General features: G+C 39.3%; 1 protein-coding gene across 1 annotated transcript in view; it reads left to right on the top strand.

Annotated features, from left to right (window-relative positions):
- The window catches only part of Pkhd1 (PKHD1 ciliary IPT domain containing fibrocystin/polyductin), a 374971-nt gene that overhangs the window by 124085 nt on the left and 224559 nt on the right, over window positions 1–26327 (top strand). The window contains exon 35 of the mRNA XM_051204291.1: window positions 12087–12299. Within this exon, the coding sequence (XP_051060248.1) occupies window positions 12087–12299 (213 nt within the window). The remainder of the gene's footprint in view (window positions 1–12086; window positions 12300–26327) is intronic.

Below are 26327 nucleotides of genomic sequence, written 5' to 3'. Positions count from 1 at the left end.
ACCAGTGAAAACTACACTGGGAACATTGTACGGGCTTCTCTTGGGCGTAGTGTTTTAGACTGGTTGCAGTTCTTTACCCTGTGCAGGAAATCTAAACTGATGAAGACTATTTCTTCCAGCTGCTATTGTTTGTGGCTATGAGTCAATGATTTTATTTCAGATACGTTTTCCCCCTCTGTGTTGCCCATGTCACTGCAACACAAAGATAATTAAAGAATTGGTATGTGGTATTCATTCCTGGGAGGTGTATAATTCTCATCCTGCCTCCTAAGAATGTTTTTGCAAATACTTTTAGTTCATATTTTCTTTTTTTAATCAGGCAGAGACATTACAATTAAAATACCGTTAAAGTGATTCTGGCAAGTATTGCAATAAGCATGTTTTTTAATTAAAGAAAGAACAGGGGGATGCATAAGTAGCATCAGCTAAAGGGGAAATTTTCAGCTGATATCTGTTTTAATTGAAAGGAAAAAGAAACGAGGAAGAGCAGCAGTAGCCTTTGCTTGCTTGCTGACTGTAAGTGGCTTCGTCCCAGGATGTTAAGCTTAGGTGTTCTGTGCTTGATTAATTAGTAGCCAGCCAGAGAGTCCATTCCCATTGCCCCTTATCCTTAAAGCCTGATTTATGCCTCACATCCTCCATGAATATGTGAGGACTCGGGCTTCTATTTCCTGAGCTGCTAGTGGATAGGATTATGGAGCGTGGACTGAGCTCTTGGGGGCTCTCGTTTGCCAGCCAAATTGATTTTCCGCCTCTCTGGCTGGGGACAAGCCCACCTCGAAGGCTTCTCAGGCTCTGCTCCAGTGGATCAGGCACAAGTCTAATCTGGATCTTGCCAGCAAAGGCAAGAGTGTGGTGTGAACCCCTGTCATGATGCAGACTTCAGGCTGTGGCCACCTTGCATAAATGCTACCCTCCTCTACTCTTCCTCACCTCCTCATGGCTCCCATCCTCAAAGCAGCGCAGGACAGCAAGTATAATGGCACACCCTGCCACTTCTTACATCACAGCTAGCACCCCCTCATCAAGGCAGGGTAGTAAGTATCAGTGCACCCCAAATGTGCACTCACCTGTCATTTGACAAGTTAACAGTTGAAAAGTTGTGATGTATAGGCTGCTTAATTATTTAAGGAGAAAAATTCTGAATGAAGGTTTATCATTGTAAGTAAATTGGATGGTTGTCTCCCCCGATTCAGGTAGTTCAAGGTTCGAGAGGACAGATGATATGGCTTGGTGAGAGAAATCGTCTAATTAATTGGGGATCTTGGATCCCAATTTTGTGTTGTTTTTTCTTAAATATGCGTTTTAAATATCAATATGTGCATTTGTACAGTTTATAAATTTTGTTTTAGACAACAGTATGTAGTAGTTTTGAGTCCACTGAGATGTTGCTTTCAAATTGAAATATTGTGTATACATATATATTAAAAAAATCCAACATATGGCTGATCTGACAGATGTTTTAGATCAATAAAGGCTTATCTTTGAACATACACTCAGGAAGAGAGGGGAGAAGCCCATCTCACTACCCTGCTGTTGCTGGCTTGATTCTGCAGTGGTTTTTGAATCTTACATCAGCATCAATCTCCATCTCACTGTGCCTCTGTCTGCTGAATGACTTTGAATTCATTGTTATTCCCTTTTCACCTAATATTCACCTCCTCACCAAAAATGCTATCACTCGGAACCTTTACTCCCGTAATCCTCCTAAAAAAATGGCATAAAGCATTTGGCATCCCCATTACCATCTCCCCAGCTCTTCAAACTTTCCTGAGTCCACACATTTGCAACCTTCTTATTATTCTAACCTATTTAATTCTTATTATTCTCGGTTTTATGTTGATATTTGACACACTTCCCCCCCGCCCCCTTTTTGTCCTCTTCTGTTTTTAATCTACTTATCCTCTGTGGGAGACTCATTTACTTCCCTTGCTTAAAGTTGTAGTTATTCAACAATGCTATTTCCTGTGCCCCAGACACTATGGCTGTGAATGAAGCCACTCAAAATCTTCCTCTTAGGGAGTTTATTTTATAAAGAAAACAACAAATAAGAAAGTGCACTGTGTTTTTTATTAGGTTTCTGACTTCCACAGAACAGAATTCAGCCCAGTTTGAGATGGGAGGAGACTAGATGGTGAGTGCAACAGCAGCATGGAGTCAGGAAAGGAGAAGAGGGAGACAGACCCAGAGAAGACCAACCCTGAAGGGTCTGGGAAGCTCTGTTATAGGAGTAATGGGAGCAACTGTAGGGCTTTAACAGAGATGTAGATCACATGCTTTCCAGTAAAAGGACAAGCTCTTCCAACATGTCAGGAGTGAGACAAAGTGACCTAGACTGTAGGAGTGTATATCCAGGTGAGAGGTAGTTGGGTAATGAGGGTAATTTGAAGGTAGGATGCCTAAGTGAAAGTCAAGTCTAGAATTGTGAGACTTAGCTCCTGGATAGGGTTAACCAGATCTTTGGGGTAAGAGGAGTTTAGGTCTTGAATGCTGGATTTAAAAGATGATTGGACATCCAAATAGGGATATTGAATAAGAAGATGGGTATATCAATTAAGTTGAAGGCTTAGTTGAGGGCTTAGAGATAAATGTTTAGGAATTATCAACAACTAGATACATTGATTTTTAAGCCCTTGAGATAAAATGGGACAATGAAGGTGGTGTACAGGAAGGTGTAAGGAAAAGTGGCCTGGGGGCTGTGTCTTGGGAACATATGAAAGGTTGTAGGTTGGTATGAATTGAGTAAACAACTACCAGGGGAATGGATGCCTGGGCAGTAGGAAGAAGCCCACTGTAGTGGCATTTTATACCATCTGGAAACAAAGGCAGGGGGATCACTGTGAGTTCAAGGCCAGCCTTGTCTACAGAGTGAGTTCCTGGACAGCCAAGATTACATAGTGAAATCCTGTCTCAAAAAAGAGAGGAAGAAAGAAGGAGGAAAACCAGGACCATATAGTACTGGGCAGGTGGGGTGAAGAAGTTACAAGAAATAGTAAGTTACCAGGCACATCAAAGGTGGAGAGCAATATGAATAAATTTTGTGACCTTTTACAGAAACAGTTATGGTAGAAAATTGAGACAAAAGTCCAGCTTGGAGTGGGGATTGCAGAAGAGGACAGAATAAAAGGACTGAAGATAAGGAAAACCAGCTCTTTCAAAGATTACTGCTGCGCAGTAAAAATAAGTTTAAAGTTTTCTTGTAAGGAAGTCATCTTTAAAACCATGTATCTGTTTTCTTTACAAAACACTAAAAATTATCTTGTGGTCATTACAAATGATGATTGATTGTACAGTTAGCCCAAAGTACATTTTCAGGTTTCTTTTTTTCTTCAAACGTTAGCCGGCTGCTAAAATTCTCTTACTTCCCCTCCAAGGAAATAAGAGAGGTTTGATGGAAATGAGTGGTTACATGTAAAAAGATGTGTTCCTTTATGCACTTCAGAGGGGAAGCAACAATAATGATGGTTGATTGACTTTTATAAAATTACCCAAGACCACTTGTGAAGATATAGTCAGCTCTCATTCAAGTCATAGCAAGCAATTTTAGAGCCATACTGAAAGGCTTCCTTCAGTCTTGCTCTTTACTTTAGCTGTAAGAAATGGGGTCAAACTCTATAAAGCAGAGACCTAACATCCTCCCACTCCCCTCCCATGTTCAAGTCACCGTCCTGTGAAGCAGCACGTTCTAGATGGATTGCAAGCTGGCTCTGTGTGGATGGAAATTCTGAGGCCTTTACTCAGGCCTGGAGTAAATATCAGCTCTAGGGTCTTTCCACAGAAAGGCTTTCACTTTGGGTACCACAGACTTATTTTATACACGAAGAACTGAATTCCTTAGCAAATTTCCTCCATTGTAAACCTTTCTGTTCGTTGCTACTGATGAAGCAAGGGGATGCTTTTTTCTTTTTTTTAAAGCAGGGTTTATGATGTTTGTATTCATTAATTCATCCTGTTTAAGCACTTTTGATACAAAGGGTTTGTTCTCTTTGGGCCAAACTCCTCTTCTTTCATTAGCAATTTTTTTTTTTTTTTTTTTTTTTTTTTTTTTTAGGTTCTGTCATCAATGATGTTTACCGATGTTTTATAATCTCTTCCAATTTGTTTCTGTGTTTAAAATTATGCTTCATGGTATGAGAAACAGAGCCCAGGCTTAGCCACCAATCCTTACAATCTGTTACATATCCTTTCTGGAAGGAACAGGGTCTATCTCCATGAACAAAATAAAAACAAACCATGTAGAAACAGGCTAAAGGCAAACTTACTTAGCTTAACATGTTTTCACTTAAATACAGCTATGAAAACAGCCTCACTTAATGAAGAGGTTGCCAGGAAATGTTTGTGGAGAAAGGTAAAATACTGTAGTTTTTTTCAAGTGGCCCTGGGTTCTAATGCTGAGCTTTTATTTTCTTTGTTAAGAGAAATGCAAGCTTCTCTAAGCATGTTTTCTGCTGTGTGAAACACAGGAAAGGGTATTTATTTCACAAGCTAATTATTGAAGGTTATTTCAATTAAACTGTCCAATGAGTTTGGCCCATGGTAGGTATTTGCTAAAATATCAGCTATTTTTTTTTAATCCTTTGCTTTTTGTGTAAGTATGTTGTGCTACAATACATATTTTTGTTATAAAATGAATGGGAGAAAATAATAAAACCCAACCTAAAATATAATCAAAGGCTAGAATGATCTTTGTAGGGTGATTCTAAATATTGCAGTTAATCTTAGAAAAACATGGCTTCCTCTTATCACTAATATCAAATGATCATCCACACACATTCTTAAAAAATAATTTAAAAACCATGTCCTCTACAGGGTTCCCCTGGCTTCACCTAGTGATTGGCTGTGGGTCTCTGCATCTGCTCCCATCAGTTTCTGGGCTATGCCCCTCTGATAATTTGGGTATAGGTACAAATCTATGAGTTTGGCAGGATAACAATTAGGAATCATTTCATGGACTAGGTTTTTTTTTTTTGTTTTTGTTTTTTGTTTTTTTTTGCCAGTCATGGTTGATTCTGTATTGGGTCCGGGATGCCAAGCTTCTGATTCTTGACCATCCATGCAAGGTCAGGTGTGTGGGCTCTTTCTTGTGGTATGGGCCACAAGTTGGACCAGTCATTAGTGGCCACTCTCTGCTCCACCATTACCCAGCGCATCTTGCAGTCAGGACATAGTGTAGGTTGAGGGTTTTGTGGTTGGGTTGGTGACCCTGTATAATTTCTGGGAGCCTTCTCTCTCTCTCTCTGTCTCTCTGTCTCTCTGTCTCTCTGTCTCTCTGTCTCTCTCTCTCTCTCTGTATGTGTGTGTGTGTGTGTGTGTGTGTGTGTGTGTGTGTGTGTGAATGTGTGGCCAGTTCTGACTCTGTATCCCCCATAGCTAGGGGAATTTGCTAGTGTCACTCTCATGGATTCCAGGGAGTTTCCACTGCACTAGGTTTCTCTATCTCCCCCAACATCAATTGTCAGTTGTCCCAACATTCTCTCTTTCCATTCACCCATCCACCTGTCCCCTCCTGTTCCCATCCAAGTCCACCTGAAAAATATGTTCTATTTCCTTTTCCCAGGAAGATCCATAAGTATGCTCTTGAGCCCTCCTTGTTACTTAACCTTTCTGGGCACGTGGATTATAGTGTGATTATTCTTACTTAACATACCATGTTTGTCTTCCTGGATCTGAAATCTGTCACTTAGGATGATATTTTTTATAGCTCCATCCATTTGCCTTCAGATTTCATGATGTCATTGTTTTTAATAGCTGAGTAATACTCCATTGATTAAATCTACCACATTTTTTTTATTTAAATTAGAAACAAGCTTGTTTTACATGTCAATCCCAGTTCCCTCTCCTTCCCCTCCTCCCCTGTCCCTCCACAGCCGCTCTATCCCATCCCCTTTCTGGTCCCCTGGGAGGGTGAGGCCTTCCTTTATCCATTCTTCAGTCAAGGGGCATCTAGGATGTTTTCAGTTTCTGGCTATAATGAATAAAGAAGATATACACATAGTTGAGCAAGTACTTTATGGTAAAATGGGGGCATCCTTTGGATGCCCAAAGGGAGTGACGATGCTAATGGGAGGTGTAGCTTTGTTGGAGTAGGAGTGGTCTTGTTAGAGGAAGAGCCATTGTGGAGGTGGGCTTTTAGGTCTCGAATATGCTCAAGCCACTCCCAGTGAGATGGACCCCTTTCTGTTGCTAGCAAGTCAAGATGTAGTACACTCAGCTACATCTGCCTGATGATAATAGACTAAACTTCAGAGAATGTAATTACCCCAATTATGTTTTTTTCTTTATGCCGTGGTTATGGTGTCTCTTCACAGGAATGGAAACCCTAAAGAAGACAATGCCCAAGAGTGTTGCATAGCTAGGTCTTGAGGTAGATTGAGTCTCAGTTTTCTGAGAAACTACCATATTGATTTTCATAGTAGCTTTGCAAGTTTGCATTCATACCAGTAATGGAGCAGTGTTTCTCTTGCTCCACATCCCTGTCACCATGAGCTGTCACTTATATTTTTTTAATTTTAGCCATCCTGACAGATGTAAGACAGAACCTCAAAGTTGTTTTGATTTGCAATTCCCTGACGGCTAAGGATGTTGAATATGTTTTTCATGAGATTCATCTGTTGAGAATTCTTTGTTTAGGTCTGTGCCCATTTTTTCCCCCTGAGACAGGGCTTCTCTGTGTATCTTGTAGACCAGGCTGGCTTTGAACTCACAGGCTCACAGAAATCCGCCTGCCTCTGCCTCCTGAGTGGTGGGATTAAAGACATGTGCCACCATTGCCCAGCCAGTGTCCCATTTTTAAATGGGATTATTTTGTCTGTTGATGTCTAGTTTCTTGAGTTCGTTATATATTTTAGATATTAGCCCTCTGTGATATATGAAGTTGGTGAAAATCTTTTCCCATTCTATAGTCTGCCATTAAGTCCTGTTGACAGTGCCTGATGCCTTACAGAAGCTTTTGAATTTTATGAGGTCCAATTTACTGATTGAAACCAGAGGGGTCAAGTAAGCAGGGCTCATAGAGACTGAAGAGATAATCACAGAACCAGGATAGGTCTGAGCTAGGCTCTGTGAATAGACATTATGGTTGCATAGCTTTGAGTTCTTGTGGAACTCCTAACAGCGAGAGTGGGGGATATCTCTGATGCTTTTCCTATGCTTGGGACCATTTTTCTTCTGGGTTGTCTGCTCCACTCTTGATATGAGTGTTTGTTCATAGCCTTATTATAATTGATTATGCCATGCTTAGTCGAGGCCATATCCAGGCCTTACTAACTCATCTCTTCATCTTCCTTCCACCTTCCCACCAGACTCTTTATTTCCAAGTCTGGCTACATTCATATTAGGTAGATTTTAGATATGAATGATGGAAGAAGGAGGCTTAGAGGAAAAATTTTATTGTTTAATCTTGTCTGTGGCAAAAGGATGTTGAGGTCAACCCATAGTCACAAGACCAGATCATGAGATCTTAAAATTACATTACAAATTTGGGAGCAATCCCAGTTCATTTTAGTTGTAGATGAGAATATACACTGAGAGGAGGTATGCTTTCAAAATGGCCCATTTTAACACCACTGATCATAACACGGAAATATGAATGACATGACTAACCATGACATGATACACCAACAAGCAGAAACAAAATCAACAAAATGAGCCCGAGAGTCTTTCAGGTCCCATCTTTTGATGGTCCACTAATGTCAGGTGAGTATAATCTTGCTTTAATAAACTTTCATCTACGCTAATAAATTTTACTTGCTGACACTCATTATTCAACTTGGTAAAATCTCTTCAGTGATAATGTAAGAACTAAGGGATGCTGTGTGGTCGTTATAGGTGGAAATATCAAATGTTATAGAGTTGGAAGGATCTTAGCAGATGTGTGAGTCTCCCCTCTACTTTGCAATTGAGTAAACTGAACTGTTCCTATGTAATGAAGCTGCAGGTTCTACTGAAGGTCAATAAGGTGCATATAATAGTGAGGACTGGAGCATGACCTTCATCATTTACTCACCAAGGTCAGTTCTGATTCACTGGCTGTTTATAGTAGGAAGTCCTACCATGTAATTTGTGGTCAATCGGTCAAATATAATTAGCGAGGACATGAGTGACATTGGTGAAAAATTTTTAGTTAATACCATTATATGAATGATGGGAAATGTCATTCTGTAAATATGTTTCTCATATTGGTTAATGAATAAAGCACTGTTGGCCAATAGGAAAGTAAGACAGTGGGACTAGGAGACAAGGAGGAGAGAGGAAGTAGTAGGGAGGAGTCAACATGTAGAAACTTGAGAGAAGAGAGGTCCAGGCCCTCTCTCCAGTAAGATAAGACCATGTGGAAATACTTAGATTGATAGAAATGGGTTACTACTTAAGACAGAGCTATCGATTAAGAAACACTAGTAACAGGCTAACAGCATTATATCAATTCAGGGCTGGCATGGCCCTGGGACCAGGCCAGCAGGGAAAAACAACTCATAACATATGAACTGTAGCAATGGTCCATTTCTTCTTCTTTGTTCACAGTGGAGTTCAGGTTCATCATTGGCATTTCTAGTGTGATGACAATGGATGGAAAAAAATAATGTCAAGATTGCTAATGGGTCCATTCTCTGGCACCCGTCCAGAGATTTCCAAAGGGGAGTCTTTTGCTTCTTAGATAGTTTTTCTGACTTATAGATGGTTTACACAGGACATAGTTCAAAAATGAAGTCAAAACTAACAGCAGTGAGCTGTTGGAAGTCAAAGGCCAGGTAGTGTTGAGACCATTGTCTATAAAGTGAGTAGACATTAGCAGTAGTTGGGGAATGAAGGTGGAAAGGATCAAAACAGCAGACACAATGAATGGCTAAAGTAGGTACCTTTGAACATTATTTTAATGAGTCTCATCTTAATTCCCCAGAGAAACTCCTTTGAATCCTTTATAAAAGGATAGATTAGATGCCTAGATGGAATGTGTCTGAACAGAAAGTGTTCTAGTTCAAGTAAACAGCCCATAACTGTTGGTGTGTGGCTTGAGATTTGGGATTGAAGACTAGAGAGTATGATGATGAGAGCCAAAAAAGCTGGAGAGAAATTTTAGAACAGATAGTCAGAGAAATGGTCTACATTTAGCAGTCAGTCAAACTATTCATGATCATTATCTCTGCATTAAGATGGAGGCAAACAAAAATAACTACAGGCATCTTAGTTCTTTTTTTCCCTCCTTTCATTTATTCTTAACTACTTCCAGTTGTTTCTGGAAGGCAACTCAAAACCATGAATACAGAATTCAAGACAAAATTTAGCTAGTGAAGAATCTTTTTCATGTACAGCCTCTCACCAATATCTTCCTTATAAAAGTAGGATCTGCCATTTGAGACAATTGTAACATCTTTCTCTCTCTACATCTTTTGCTTTAATTTATAGGGATAATGTTTAACCTTTCTAATAGAAATATAGTGTTTTTTTTCTGAGAAAATGTAAGTGAGAGTATATGTTTGTATTTGCATCAGATTCTCTGAAAAGGAATTCCCTTATACTTACTGACTCAACAATTACATACTAAGTGCCAATTACCTATCAGTTGCTGCTCTAGTCATTAGATATTTAAATGAACAAACTTGGTAATTGCCCCCATGAAGAGTGCATTCTGGCATAGAGAACAGAAAATAAGACACACATAGGCAATATGTCTTTCAGACATTACAAAGAAACCACATAGTACTTGTAAGTAAAGGAAGAGTGTTTACCAAGATGATATGGCTTGTTTGAGAATGTAGACTCAAGAGTTTGACATAGAGCACTTGCCTAGCACATACAAGGTGCAACACCAAATGGATATCTCCAACACCAAAACAAATGAACAAAACACCAAAGCATCATCAACAAATCCCAAAAACCTGACCATAAATCTAGCAGACAGATCAATATACTTGAAACACGAATTGATCACCTTTTGTTAGTGTTCTATCCCACTTTTACATTATTTGGCTGTAGGTGTGTGTGTGTGTGTGTGTGTGTGTGTGTGTGTGTATGTGTGTGTGTGTGTATGTATGCATGCTTTATCCCCTTTCCCCATAAAGCAACCAGCATTTAATCAAGGCTTTCTAATCTCTGACATTATCTCATCACTTCTGAAAGTCTCCATCTCCAAACACAATGGTTGACTTAAGTTTCTACCCTCTTAATTCCGTTTACCTAGGACATTGGGAACAAACTTTTGTGAGAGTTGACATTCTCAAGCTATTGCAGAACAGGTGAAGGTTACATTTGATAAGATGGTTTTGGAGAGGAGTTGGAGATGGACAGAAAACCACAAGGGGCCCTTCTTAGCCTGATATGAAGACTGTGAAATATATTCTGAGTGAATTGGGACACTATCACAGAGTTTGGAAAAGAGAACCTCCAGTTGTTGGGGAAGATTTGCCAAACCAGTATTTTCTGGAAATGACATGACCATGGTATTAATGAACTTACAGCAGCTGTGGTTGCCTGCACAAGACCTGTACAAGAGGCAGTCAGTTAACATTGTGTGGCATGGTTTGAAAGTAACTGATAGTCAGCCCCAACTGAGAGTTACTGTTATTTCATGGCTGCTGTAAGATGAAAAGTCAGTTTTCTTTAGTGATGTGACCCCCAATAGATCAACCACATTCCAGTGATTGGCTTCACATCCAAGATTATGTGGCCAATATAAATTTAACTCAGTGAGCTATTTAAAAATACAAAGAGGACAAACATTTAGGAGAGAGAATAGGCAAGTGTGTGGTAGATCTTTGGAGGAATTATAAGGAAGGTTGGGGTGAACATAGGAGTGAACAAAGTCAGAATACTTTACATGTGTGTATGAAATTCTCAAAAAATTAATAAAATATTTTATAAAGCAGATAAAAGTTATAGACAATAATAAGAAAATCATCTATTTCACTGTTTCTGAAAGAGTTACATCTCTGAGCACATTGCTGTAGGGAGGAACATTGTCTTTTTTAGTTTTTTTTTTTTTTTTTTTTTTTTTTTTTTTTTTGCAATATACTTACACCAAGGAGGAGATTTTACATCTCATTCTGGTTAGGTGTTTGTCTGAGATAATTTAATTGTCATAAAGTTATTAATGACCCTGATATTATTGATACATTATATGAAACATACACCAATTAGCTGTGAAGAAGAAAATAATTTTCCCTAAGAGAATTTAATCCCTTACTCTCACAATCATTTTGCTATAAGCTTATTTTCATATATTACCAAAATAGAGACATTTGAATAGAAGGATGTCTAAACCAGACATTGGTGGTAATAACAGGAAGGAACTCATCTTTAGAGGGAAAATGTTTTAGAACGTTTTGGATAGCTTACTAATCAATGGAAGTCAGAAGCGAATCAGAATCAAGGCATTTGGAGCAGAGGAGGTGGGCAGGTGATGGGCTCAGGAGCTGGACCTCTCCTTAGGAGTGTTAGAACCCCAGCAATGGAGGTGGTGAGATCTAAAATTTCCTCCCCTCTGCTCTGCATTCCTCTCAAAGCTTATGTGTATGACCTAGGGTATGATATGACAGTCTTGATTGATAGTCTGCTCATCTCCATCCAGTGAGGAAGAACTCTTAAATTAGGTCTGTTGACAAAAGCATGTGAGGATACAGGAGAGCTAGCATCCCACAAAACTCATGTGTTAGATGCACCACCTCCTTGTATTCTAAGTCTGTTGCTTCAAGCACAGTTTCTTCTATCCTTGTCTCTTATGTATGCACTTTGTCATGGTCTTCATTTTATGTCCAAGTTTAACCTATTGTAGCCTGTAAAGTTGGTGAACTCCTCAACCATTTACTTAGCCAATTCTAAATTGCTGGGTATTTAGGTAGTTGTAGAAAAAGACTTTCATCAAAGCTGTAGCAAATAGTAATATCTTATGAGAAGCAACTTAAAGATGTAATGTTTCCATCCCTGGGTGTCTGGCCTATGATATGATGCTTCTTGAACAGATTTCAATATATATTAAGCACAACTTCCCGAAGAAGGATACAAACAAAAGAAATTTCATCACATGTTGGAACTGCCCAAACAGGGTGAGCCTGATTTTTCTGAAGACTGACAGCTTGCTCTTCGTTTGTCAGGTGGCAAGCTGATTTTCATGGAGCCAGGACCCATTGAGCTCAGAACCCACTCCATCCTCATTACACATGGTGGAGAGCTCCGTATCGGATCGGAGGACAAACCGTTCCAAGGCAAAGCTCAGCTCAAACTCTACGGAAGTTCCCACTCTACTCCTTTCTTTCCCTATGGGGTGAAGTTCCTGGCTGTGAGGAATGGAACTCTTTCTCTGCATGGTAAGTAGTAGATCCGTGACAAAAGAAACTGAAATGGGACTGTTCCTAGCAAGTATGTGGATAATGAACATCAATAAATTATTTAAAAGTCTAGTAATTAGTTGTTGATGCAGTAGGTTAATTATTGCATAACACTACTTCTTTAAATAACACATCTGATTATTGTTTTCCATGACAGACTGTGCTATGATTCCTGTAAGGGGACTGGATACCTTTGCTCGCCATCAGATGGCTTTCAGTGCCTTTTGAGCCATATCCAATGTTCTAGTGAGGGTGATCTTAGCCACAGGCATCCTCTGGTTTGATAAATCTGAACGAAAATAGTGCGATCCATGGGCAAGTATTGGTTTTCAAAGCTTTGTGATTCTCGATCCATTTGTCCCTTGCCTTCCACATGAGAATAGCCTGTCCCAGGTAGGGGCAATTCTTCCATCATGGGACCCTTAATGAAGACAGCATGCACAGGCCAGAGTTGATGACCACAGCTGCATATGTCAGTGAAGCATAAAGCACTTTTGGAAGCAAGACTTTGAAGATTTGTAACCATTATTGAGTCAGTGAAAGCTAACAATTGTTTAGGAAAAACTCTTTGTTTCTCAATAGATAATGTCCTGACATCACAAATTGAGTAAAGACAACTCCATTTTGGGATTGTTCAGTGCTTTTTTTCACTCATCACAACCCATGCAGAGTTCAATTACAGTTGTACTTAAAATTCCCTTACAGATGAGCCTGGTGTTCATGACTTCCTAGGAGGAAACAGTTTCTGCTTCAAGTTTTCTTGCTTTCTGATCACCTCATTCCATTTTGCAAATTGGCTGTTTCTTCCCTTAAGATAGAAGCAATTACTAATGTGTATGATATTGATATCAACTGGAAAAATGTGAACATTAAATGAGTGTTTCAGTGGATAATTACATATATTTGTTATCTGGCCTTAGTAAACAAACAACAAACAAACAAACAAACAAACAAAAAACAGAGCAAGATGGGCTCCAGGGTTGGAGAGGTAGCTCAGTGATATGAAACTTGCATCACACGGGTAAGACTTACAATTTCAGTACCCACCCCAAACAAAACCAGAGTAAAACAACCCTAGAATGTGGATCCCAGGTAGCAGCCTGATCTATAGAATTCTCATGTTAACATCAGCATTTTTGCATTGACATGATGAAATGGAACCCACTTGTAATAGAAAAATTGTTTTAGATATAGGTTGGTAACTGTATTGAAGAGTCTGATGTCATTCTTCATTCTCTGTACTAGTTTTGTTGTAAACTGTGTAATAATCATTTTTCTGCAAAAAAGGAAAAAAAAGTGTCATGGCTCCCTTTTCATCTTATTCTAAAAAGAAGCCAAAACTTTTTTTCAGTATTGGTGACCCTGGGCCAGCCAAGCGTTAGAGGGTATTGGATTTATAATTTTAAATACCAACATCTTTTGTGGATGGGAACTGGGAATTCTTGTTCTAATTTTACTCGTTTTCTCCTATCTTCATGGATGTGTCAGCGAAGATCCCTATCTTCTGCCTTTAGCTGTGGTCTCCAAGTGTTTAGTCTGCTGGCCATTTAGGCCACCTACAGTGATCTTGGCTTGACTCCTCTAAGAACTGAAATTCAAATGAGGAAAGTGAGAACTTGGTCCGTGTATTTTCCCTCTTTGATTTGAACTTCCATGTTCAAGTATCAGTGAAGACATTCACAATATTCCTTATGTGCCTATATTTTAAATGTTCCATGGACTCATATGCCTTTGTTAATAAGGAAATGCCAGTTAAAAACAATTCACAATGGCATCACATGTTCAATATGGCACAGTCAAAGCTGAGGAAATACCATTATTAGTAATAATTTTCAGACTTTTGTAAATTAAGAGGAATATCCTTAGTATGTCTAGGTGACACTCCTGAGTCACAATGAGGTGTGTGTTTTCTCTGCTTCTCTTTGTTTTCCTCTCTCCTCTCCTTTTGTATGTCTTTTATGACCCCTTCCTCCTCCTCTTCCTACGATGGGGGATGTCTTTCTGTGTGCTATGAGTTTCTCTTATTGGTTGATGAATAAAGTTGTTTCAGTCAATAGACAGGCAGGGTTTAGCCAGGCAGGAAGTATAGGTCAGGAGAATTCTGGGAAGAGGAACTGAGAGAGTGAGTCTCAAGTGAGGTTCTGTGTAGTTACCAGGAAGGTAGGACATCTGGGCATTGTCTGGTAAGTCAAAAACAGATTAATAGAAATGGGTTAATAATTAAGAGAGAGGTAGCCAATAAAAAGCGTGAGCCACCCACCAAATGGTCTATAATTAATATAAGCCTCTCTGTATTTCTTTGGGACTAAATGGCAGAGGGACCAGGTGGGACAGAAACTTCCGTCTATACTCCTATTCATCTTTTCTTACCTCTCTTGTATTTTCAGATCTGTTATTAACATTTCATTCATCCTCACAGACCTTCCCACAAAACATGTTCAGGACCTCACCTAAACTGCAGTCTGAACATGGGACATGGGATAATCGAACCTATGCTCTCTCTGTTAGAATAATTATATACCTCCTTCCTCTGAAATAAATAGTCCATGGGGAAAAATCTTGGCCCGCTGGGTCAGAAGGTGTCCTTTCCTCACCCGTCCATGGGAGCATCACACTCACATGTGTTGCTCATCAATCCTCTCTCCATCTCTCACCACCTGAGGTCTGAAGTAGTTTCGCCTTCAGGCATGGTAGAGTATCATGGCTAAAATCATTATGCCATTTCACTGACCTCTTTCCTAGGGCAAGGGTGGGTCTGGTGACAATCAGGCATTAGGAACAAACTAATTTTCTTTTGCTGTCAAGTATTTGGAAGAGCGAGCGGCTTGATTCACTGATCTCGTGAGTCCCTGATGAGGTGACATCTACTTAGTATCCAAGAAAGATGTAGGGAGGAGATTCACCAGCTTTGGAGAATCTCGAAGGACTAAGCTAGGGAATGTTTCTAAGTCTAGCTTCCTGAGTCTGATCCCCAGACTCTGATGCAGTGCTCACGGGCTTGAGAAGGAGTATGCTTAGCAAAGGGAATTTCATGTGGGTTGATTTTTGAGGCTGTTGCTGAACTGGGAGGTACAGTGGTTACACTGAACATTGTGGAATCCGTTGGTTTCCAGTTGTGATTTTGACACGTTCATTTCTACAGAACCAGTGAACATAGTGACCATCCTACACCTAAAACTACTCACAAAGTGGTTTAGAGCAGTGGATGTACAACTCACAATGTTGATTCTTACTGCTTGTCTCATATTCTGCTTAAACTTCTTTTGTCTTTTTCCATAACCATAGGGGATGGAGTGCCAGGTAGCTCATATTAGGAAAAGTTGAGCGAGCGGACAGTGATTCTAATTGAAAATGTGGCACGTGGCCCACTTTGCCTACCATTTTCTCATCTTATTAATTAATACCTCCTTTCCTTAGCCAGAGAGGATTTAGCCTTAGAGCTCATGAGGCAATAACATTCCCAGGCACCTTCTGTTCTCTTCCTATCATCCAATGGACACCTTTAGAGTTTAATCTCTTGTGGTCCAGTTGCTTCCTAGCACAGGACATTCACCACTCCTAGGTGTGGTTACAGTAAAATCACAGAAAGCAATTGCATGGGCCCTACGTAGCCAGAAGGCTGACACTGTCCAGTTAATGGGGTCCTCGATACACTCGATGCCTAGCGTCTAAGAGTGAGGGGATTGATGGATTCTAATTTAACTCTAGCATGGATCATATAGAATCACACAACTGGGTCAGCGTGTCAGTCACATCAGCCTTCCCAGCGCTTCCCTCCTTGCTCATTCTTCATCTCTGCCCTTTGTAACCCTTCTGCTCTAGCTGATTTTCATTCATAGATTAAAATTGCTAGGCAAACGGGGGCTTTGCTGTTCAGCTGTCACAAGGAATTCCGGGGTTGAAAGCACATTTCATTGCATTGTTTCGATGCAGGAAAGGGACACACTTTAGCACTCACACACACACACGCACACGCGGCAGTCTCTTTTTCTGTGTATTTGGGGATGGATCAACGTGAGGTACGTTTTCCATGGCAGGAGGGTGCTGGTGATTTAGTAACTGCCACCTGCCCACTCCAGTGAGTTCACATGAAGGGTCCAGGGCTGGAGTCTGTGGCTTGAGCGTTCAGAGTCCATAAAGAAAACCCACTCTCGCCTTTTGCCTTTGCCTCTGCCAATCCGGTTTCACCTCCCAAACTGAGTGCCAATCACTTGTCACTTTTCAAAGAGGTCATGTCAGCCTGGGCAACTTGAATTTTTGACAATGTAATTACGGCTCTTGCCTCCACAGTGGGGGGCTGAGCAGGCCAGAGAGGTTTTTATTGATTGTTCAGCGGGGAAATTTATCAATGTCTCTCATTTCATTTCTACCTCCTCCCTGAGAAATTTGGTTGACAGCTTCTTAGAGGAAAAGTAGTTTTACGGCTTTGACTGGACTTCCGCCTTTGTCCTTCTCAAGGAATTACAAGTTAGAGGCATTTAATACAAATGGAGATTTCCGAGAAAAACTACCATGTGGGACACAACTGAGAAAATACTAGTGAAACTGTTATGAGTTTATTCTCCAGGAAAAAGAAAAGAAAAGGGTTATTTACGTAAGCACGTGGCTCATTTTCCTTGTAGAGCTTTCAGAAATCTGTATTTCAGTTCCAAGGTGTGGACAAATCCCATACAGTGTGCTGTTGTGGTTGCTAAGGAGGGGAATGCTGTCTTTAAGTACAGCGTCGAGCTCACTGAGCAACACACAGCAGTGTGATTTTCATACTGTGTCCCACAGAGACCACATTTCCTAAAAGAGCCCCTACGGCTCCATAAAAGGGAATATTTGAGGTCAAGTAACAAAAGCTGAAGCAGCTCAAGGAATCAATTCGGTATCTCGACTACCTGTTCAAAGTGATGTTTCGCTAGAAGGAAAGAGTTTTGCTGAAGAATTGTGATTAAGGGGCCACTTCCACCCAAGCTTGACAATCAGAGCTCTGTCTCTGGAACTTGTACAAAGGTTTGGGGGTGAGAAGCCACTCCATAAAGTTGTTCTCTGACTTCCCAGCAGGCTGCATGATATGTAAGCACTCGGAGTCATAGGTACATAATAGAAATTCGACGACTTCAAAGAAAGTCTGTTCTTTGGTGCAGTATAGCCTTTGCTAGCTCCAGTTTTATTTTTTCTTCTATTTTTATCGTTAAGCCAGTGATGTATTTTAACATCATTGTTCTGGGTCCCATCTGATCCATCATTTCTCACCCTTGCTATCCAATGCTCCTTCCCCTTACTTCTGTCCTTCTTTAAATATTACTTCTGTATTCCATTCCCTTGGTCAAGAATATAAACTATTGCAATGGTAGGGTACATTTTCTGTGTGTAGCTTTATTAATCTCAAGTTGCCTGGTTTAAAAAGGAAACAACACAGAACCTGAGTACAAATAACGTTAGATGGAAAAGGATGAATGCCCTCTTGTGATTAAACTGAAGGCTGGGCAGGGAGGAAACTGGCTGTGAACAGGAGTGGTTCTGGTGCTTTCAATGCCAGCAGGACCCATGCTCACCTTTCCCAGCATGCACTGACCGCATTCTCTCCTGCCCCTTGTCATCGTCTTCATTTGACCATTGGCATTCAGAGTTTTTCATGGACTTCTACTTTCTATTGTTGAAGAAAGGGGGTATATTATGTCCATTAATACAAACAAGTGAATAAAAACCAAAAAAAAAAAAAAAACCAGGGAAGGGTTCATAAGCCCTAGAAGTCTTGGTGCCATGTATAGGAGCTAGGAGATTCAAGACAGTCTGATTGGTCCAGTTAATGTCACCTTTTCTCTCTTGTAGCACTCCTCAAGACGAGGAAAGCAGGGCCATGTCAGAAGATGTAATTTTGCCTTAATCAGGGAGGCTAAGAAGGTGTGGGATATGCTGTGTGTGTGTGTGTGTGTGTGTGTGTGTGTGTGTGTGTAGGTGTACAAACACATGGTGGTTGTGTGAAGTAACTTTCTGGGACTCTGATCATCAAAATCAATGGTTACTGTCAGTCCTTGAAAGAATTCTATTACTGAGCAGACAAAACTATAAATGACTTATACATTGATTAAACTAAAACTTTGGGGGGTTGATGTATGGTTAATCTTTGAAATATCAAGGCACCTGAAATGTAGAGGCAGAAAAATTCAAGTATGGTACATTTGGGCCACATTGGTCAGTAATACCCAATAAGATCATGAAAGCAAATATGCCATTAAGTTACTAATGTAAACCTTAAAACACAGAGGATTTGTATGGTTCATATATATAAATAATATGACATTACTAAAATCCTTTGTTTTGATTTAATCCAAAATTTGAAATTTTTTTTTGCCCTAGAATTGGAAGGTTCTATTTCTTGCAAGGGCCTTATGGCATCTAATTTTCTAGTATATGTTATAGGTTTTTTCTCTCCTCTATCCCCTCTTTTTCCTTCCTTCTCCCCTCCCTGCTCATGGGATGGTAGATTCCTCACTTCTGCACTGAAGAGGCTTTCTACCTTCTCTAGCATTTACCACCATATAAATGAACCTCAGCCTATCTGGTCTATAAATACCCACCATGGAAGAGATACAATTTTAGGACTATCTGGGAGATGAAAACATTCGGGCCAGAATAAGTTTTTGTTTCTTATTGCTATCTTCATCTATATTTGGATAAACTTCCTTTCTTGTACTTTAACAGAACTGTCCAGTTGATTTCCCATGTTTAAAAGCTCAAGTTCTAATTTTCCAATTCTAAGTCTCCAGTCTCCTCTCCACTTAATATACCTCTGCTCTTCCTTCAGGCCTCTAGCTTGAGGCATTCAGAATGGTAGAAACATGGTCCACGTTTTATCTCTTCTCTTCTCTTCTCTTCTCTTCTCTTCTCTTCTCTTCTCTTCTCTTCTCTTCTCTTCTCTTCATTTTACATTCTATTTATGTTGGGCAGGTGGAAGGGGTTAGACATGGATCAGGCTTTTACTGAATTCCCTTGTTGTTGGGCACTGTCTTGGAAATTCCCCAATTTAAAAGCCTCATTTGGAAATGAAATTGCTAGTTCCCACCTTACTGATGGTCTTGGGTTCCATAGTAAACGTTAATTAAAACCAAACAACCACTCCCAGAATTCACTTGATCTAGAAGAGTGGTTTACATCTTTCCTAATGCTGTGACCCTTTAATACAGTTCCTCATGCTGTGGGTGATTGCAACTACAGAATTGTTTTGTTGTTACTTGATAATGTAATTTTGCTACTGCTCTGAATTGTAATGTAAATATCTGATATGCAACAATGTAAAAGAGTTGTTCAACCAAATGGGTCTTAACCCACAGATTGAGAAACAGTGATCTAGAAGACATTTTCAGATCTTTCCCTACTGAAATTTTCACTCATCACCCCTTTATTGGCTCTCTACATGCCTCTTTTTGCTTCTCCGAGAGGCACAAACAACTCAACAATGATTTTGCACTTCTAGATGGCAAATCTAGGAAATTGAATCTCATTTTTGGGTCTTTCAGGCAGCTTTCCAGTTACATTTCAGAAGCACACTTTGTTTATTTAGAAGTAAGGACCTCATATTGTCTTCTCCATAGGACGGAGATCTAAAGTCCATGGCCAGCTTAACAGGGCTGACAATGCATTTTCATGCCCAAGGAGTTTTTTTTTTTTTTTTGAATCTGTTATTCCTGTCACAGTCCCATCTGGAATAAAGGCTTCTCCAGGAATGGCTATGAGTTAGTTCAATATCCTTTTAATAGGTCTCAAGAAGATGTCTGCTCCCTAAAATTTTATGGTTCCCATATAACATGCAGCACTTGTCATCTCTTTGTTTTGTTTAGCTGTTTATAGTAGATTCTATTGGAGTAGAAATTCTGCTCAATTACTCGTTTGAAAAAAAAATCACTAGAAGATTGTCAGTGGTTTCAAAGGAAGAGCCAATGTCTTTCCCCCTGTATTTTGTTTCATTTTAGTTAGGGCTGGGAAGCAAGTTAGACAGAAGAAAGAATGGAGGATGGGAGAAATTAAAGTGAGACCATTGCTACCTGTAATCATTTTTCTTCTAGCATTATGGATTGGATTTAAGGGCTATGCATGCTAGGCAAGATCATTGAGACTGATTCAAATCCTGCTTGACTAAGTTGCCAAGGTTGGTCTTAAACTTCCTATGTAACCTTATGTGGTTTGAATAAAAATAGCCCCCATAGATCATTAGGGTGTTACACTATTATGGGTTATGGTCTTGTTGGAGTAGGGTTGGCTTTGGGGTTTCAGAAGCTCAAGCCAAACCTGGTATAGCTCACTGTCATTTCCTCCTGCCTGCACATCTGGATGTATAACTGTCAGCTCCCTGCCCTGCTCTGCCATGATGATAATGGACTAAACATCTGAAACTGTAAGTCAGCTTGAACTGAATGTTTTCCTTTATATGAGTTGCTGCGGTCATGGTGTCTTTTCACAGCAATAAAACCCTAACTAAGATGCCTGGGTCAAAGTTGCGACTTTCTTGACTCAGGCTTCCAAAGTAGCTGGATACTGCTATGTGCAGCTAGGTTTAGCTATTTTCCTAACTGATCAGCTTGAATACAGTATTGGAGTTGTAGTCAGCAGGAATGCTGTGATGGATCACAGTTATTCGGTCAACAGTGGTGAATGTGCTTGGAGCCCCACCTAAACCTAGGAAACAGGGTAGACGACCAGCCTCCTTTCAGGGTAAATAAATACTATGTCATGTGACTTTGAAAACATGATCAATGTCACTAACAAAACACAAGACGGAAATTTCTTTCTTCTCTGTCAAATGATGCTTGTAAAAAATCCTACATACAACTATTTTTTCATAAAGTGGCAAAAAACACACCTTTTGTAGTTTCTTGACTAGACAAGATTGACTTTGGGCCAATGAATATGAAAGGCTTCCCTAGTCTGATACTACAGAAGCAAGTTGAAGGAACTTGTTTACATTAACGTGCTTTTAAGGTCTTTTGATTTTAAGCATTTGTGTAAATGTATATTGCTAATTGGAAATGAGAGTTAGCTTTTCAATAACCCAAGTACAGTGGGAGCCCCACTTAGAAACACATTGTAAGGTACTTCAGGTTTCTATATATACTTGAAAGTGTTGGCATTAGTCAGGTCTGTTTGGTTGGAAGTGACAAGAACCCCAATTCAAACAAAAAATAAGGGCATTCACTGTCTCATCCAACTGAGAAAACACAGCTGCGTGCAGGTGCTCAAATGCTGTCATTAAGACTGCTTCTCTGCAGCTCTGGGTTGGGCTTTCCCTTAAACTGTCTTCTTTTGCAGTCACACCCCACCCCCACAGAGGCAGAAACCAGAGTCCTTGTTCCTAATGGCTGTTTGATCCTTGAGCAAATCTCATTTGTCCCACCAAACCTTCACCATTGCCCGGCCCTCTGTAGCCTGCCCTAGCTCTTAACCTTGTCTGATAAAGATATCATGTAGAGCTTAGTTTTCATTGTCGTTTTATTTATTCCATTGCTTCTGTCAGTAATATCCCGTACGTCATGGGGACAGGTGTTTTTCATTATTTTTGTTATTGTTTCTGTTTGTGACAAATCCCTATTGCCAAGAATACGGCCAACACTCTTAGTGGATTTTGGCAAATATCCCAAGAATACAACTAACACTAATAATGAACTTTGGTAAATATCCTAAGTATAAGGCTAACACTCGTAATAGACTTTGGTAAATATTTATTTTATGAACAGCTTGATGGGAAACTTGAGCAAAAGATATAAAGTGACTTTGGCTGTGTTTGTATCATGGGCTACTTGGGTTATTGTGTGTGATAAAGGAGGAATTACTTTTATTCTCAGGTCAGTCCTTGTTGGAACAATGGTATGGAAAATCTTCCAGAACTACATAGGCTGGGATTGCAAAAGGATGGGTTTATAAATAAGAGTACCTTTCAAGATACAGTACTGTAAAAAATAGCTCATCTGCCTTTGAAATATTGAAATTCCTTGTTTCTTTTACTATTTTCTTTACTAATTTTGAATTGCAAAACAATTTAGCTGGTTAGCCTATAGTAATTTGCTTAAAACTTGTTCATTTTGGCTGGAAAATTTCTGCAGATTCACTAGGCAAAACTAAAACCTTCAATGCATAGAAAATAAAATTCAAGATTAAAATATATTGTGATGTTAAAAAGATTTGATTATATTTTTCAAGTGGCAGTAGAAGGAAAAGGTTGATTTTGAAATAATTTTAGGCAGAAGGTTCCAGAGCACAGGAGTCCTAACCTGACCTGCCACTCTTCTGTGCACATATTTATCCATGAGGCAATGGCCAAAAATCAACAGTGAGCATTAAGTTTTCATTATAATTATATATACTTATTTTTTAAATGAACATAGAATTATATTATTTTTCCTTTTCCTTTATCCTTCAGACCCTTCCTATATATCCCTTCTTACTTGTTCTGAAATTTATGGCCTCTTTTTCTCTGTTGTAAGCCCAAAGATCTAAATATAATATAAATACAACCTGCTTAGGTCCTATGATGTCATCTGTGCATTTATTTGTTTTCATGACGTACTACTTGGTATCAGATAACCAATTGGTGTACTCTACTCCGGGGAAGGCTATTTTTCCTTCTTTCAGCGTTCAACAGTTGTCTGTAGTTCTTTGTCTAGGCTTGGTTTTGTTGTCCATATTCATGTTGAGATCTTGGATGGGTAGCTGTATTGTTGAGACTTCATGGGTATAGCTTCTCTTACAGAAGGATTTACTAACATAAAAAGTATATTGCATATTGGCATACTAATTTAGCTGACATTACTCTTACTCTGCAAACATTGCCGACTTACTGCTCTGGCTGTATCATAACTAATTATTGGTTTTTAAATATGAACTGAATGTTACGGAGACAAGAGATATGCCAAGTGAATTGTATCAAAACAATTATTAAAGACAAAATTCAAAATACTTTCAAAAAGATTTGGTTCAAATCCAAAAAGAGACTTGCCAGGGAGCAATGAAGTGCCACAAGAGTAATTCTGTATGTCTCAGCATGAAGGGGGCACATGGAGTGTCTTTTCCTCCTTACATTTATAACTGTGTGTGGAATTGGACATGTCCCTGCTTGCAGGATGGTCAGTTCAGCCAAGAAGGGGATAGAGCAAGCTTACCCTTGGGCCAAGAGAGAGCTGGTCTGGGTAACGTTCTGTTTTAGAAGGAAGGATCTAGGGAACTACTTCCAGAAAACCCTTTACCATCCCTATGAGGGTGAGAGAGTAGAGAAAAGAATCCTTCATTTTTTGTTGTGAATCTTCCTTTACTGTGCCAAGAATTTCCTAGTTAATGGCGGCACTACATCTCTTTGTGTAGCTGAGGGATGGGGAATGGATTGAGAGCCATGATTATCCCCTAGCTAATGACAAAATGGCAAGGGTATCCTTATTTATACTACAAGCAGAGTTATTGTTATGTTACAAATACCAGATATGTATATATGCACACATATATATGTAAACACACACATATATATATAATATATATACATAAACACACACACATATATATGTATGTATTTATACACGAGCTACTTTATTCTGAAGATTTAGTTAATGAGAGACTAAAAGAGTAAAAACAGTACTTGAGCTTTTCCTGTATTTCTAAATTTATTCTTTTTATAATATTCTTCATGGATTAGTAATCCGCCATGGTAATCAGTGTTCTTGGGAACTGAGCCATTTCACTGTAGAGATTTAAAAATTCCATGGTTAGCTATCAGCCAACTGGAGACCAAGTAGTACCGAGGTGTGTAATTCCTTATTTGTGTTCAAGAGCATGAGAATCAAGAGAACTGATGTCATAAGTTATAACTGAAAGATGGCAGCCAAGTGAGCCAAATGCTGAGAATTTACTCTGAGTCTGAAGGCAAGATAAGATCTAACCAGTGTCTGCATATATGTATTGAGGAGGGCTTCCCTGGACCTTAGTTCCCTCACATAGTGGAAGACAATTAATTTATTGAATTGCCCAGTTTCAATTTTAATCTTACCTAGAAAATACCTTCCCAGACACACCCAGAAAAATATTTGGTCAATGCTGGGTGCTCTGTAGTCCAAACAAGTTAAAACATAAAGTTGTACATTTCAGTCACCAATTTGTACACCACTTTGGACAAATGGCTTTCTATCATATTGTAGATATGCAGTCTAGGAAGTCACAATGTCTCCTCCTTTAGGATGTGGGTGACTCACTCATTTTTTTCCAATGAGCTTGACTTTGCTTAGCCATTGAGTACCAAATCATCCTCAGTGATCAAGCTTGAACTCTACAAGACTTTATGGGCTCAAATCTCAACTCTATGATGAAACTCAGAAAGTTGCCTCCTAAATGTTTCAGCTTCCATGTGTAGAATTGATGCTAGTACATTTCTCATGATGCTATTACGAGTCAAGGCCAATGAGACATATAAAATATTACTCGTCAGCAGGAATCAAGTAACTAACTATTCAATACATGTTCGTATTCTTATTCTTGTTATGTAGCTGCAATTTGAGTTGGTGAAATTGCTTCATTATTAATCTAAGATGGATACAGTATTGTTAAGTTCTGTCAGCCAGAATTCTGATTGCCAGTTTTTTCATTATCTTTTTGTCCTCTACTAAGTATTCTTTATTGTTGAACAACTTGTGAATTTGTGTTCTGTAAACTCCTATTATTGTCAGAGTTTATCTTGGTGCTAATATAGCTTTTTGTTGCTATTTTTTTTAACATAAACCTTTTTTCACCCAGCAAATACAAGTACAAATCAAGATTCTGGGAACAGTTTTAGAATTGAATAATAAGAAGAATGGACACTCTGTTGATTTAAATTATTCAACACATATTGAAATCAACAGTGAAAGCAGAAATGAGGGTGTCAACCTCTAACAATTATTATTATTTACACCAAAACCACAGATTTCTCTTCTTCCTCTCCTCCTGGTTCCTCCTACTACCTCTCCTCCACCCTACCTCATCCACTCCTCCTCTATTTCCATTCAGAAAGTGACAAGCCTCCTATGGATATTAACCAAACATGATATATCAAATTGCAGTAAGACTGGGCACCTCCCCTCATATTAATGCTAGACATGACAACCTAGTAGGAGGAATTAATCCAAATTAATTGTTATTTTTTAACCTCCCCAGTTCATTCTGTGCCTTGGAGCCAAGTCAATATTTTAAAAACATATTTTTTTAAATCATGCTGATGTTTGAAACTCTTCATAGCTTCTTATTATTCCCATGATAAAGTCCTAACTGTCTCCTCTAGCTGTCATGCACTGTCTGAGGTAGATACCACCTGCACCTTCTGCCATCACCATTCTCCAGGAGAGTCTTCTTTTAGTTTATTGATTGGTTAATATTGGTACGCTTTTTCGTCTTTAAGTATCAAAAGGGACTCAAGTTAGTTGAGGAAATGGGAATCTACAAAGGCAGAATCCCCTGTTCAAACAGCAGTCTTCTACTTGCATCATCAAAGCACATCTGTTAATGGCCTGGTCATGGAGAAGGAGGAATTGGGTATTATATTCAGCATTTGTTGAAATTGGATTTTCATTCCATCTTGGCACATTATAGTTTTCAAAGCTGATTCACACCCTCTTCCTCTCATCTATCTCTCATAGCTCGGAGAAGCACGAAAGGCTGGGATTATGACTATTGCTTTCATTTTAGAAATGATGGTACTTGGGCCTAGAAGGGGAGGTAACTAAAGTTCGTTCTGTCTTCGTCATAGGCATAAGAGGCACATGAGGGTCTTTCTGCTTTTTGTACATATAGCTGGTTATTTTCCTGTGGTAGAAACACAGACATAGGGTAAACCTTCTAGGTTCTGGAACAATCTTCTCAATTTAATCCTTTCAAGATATTTTAGGATCCCGAGTGGAGCATTACTCCTACATCTCCCTATGTAATACTCTTGACAGAGACATAAAGAACTTGTTGTATTGTCTCCAAATTGTTATTTACTTGTCAGTATATTTGTGGTAAAAATAACAA

Source organism: Phodopus roborovskii, unplaced genomic scaffold (assembly GCF_943737965.1).
Source record: "Phodopus roborovskii unplaced genomic scaffold, PHOROB, whole genome shotgun sequence".
NCBI lineage: Eukaryota > Metazoa > Chordata > Mammalia > Rodentia > Cricetidae > Phodopus > Phodopus roborovskii.
The sequence above is the reverse complement of the archived record's forward strand: the minus strand, read 5'-3'. Positions and strand labels throughout refer to the sequence as shown.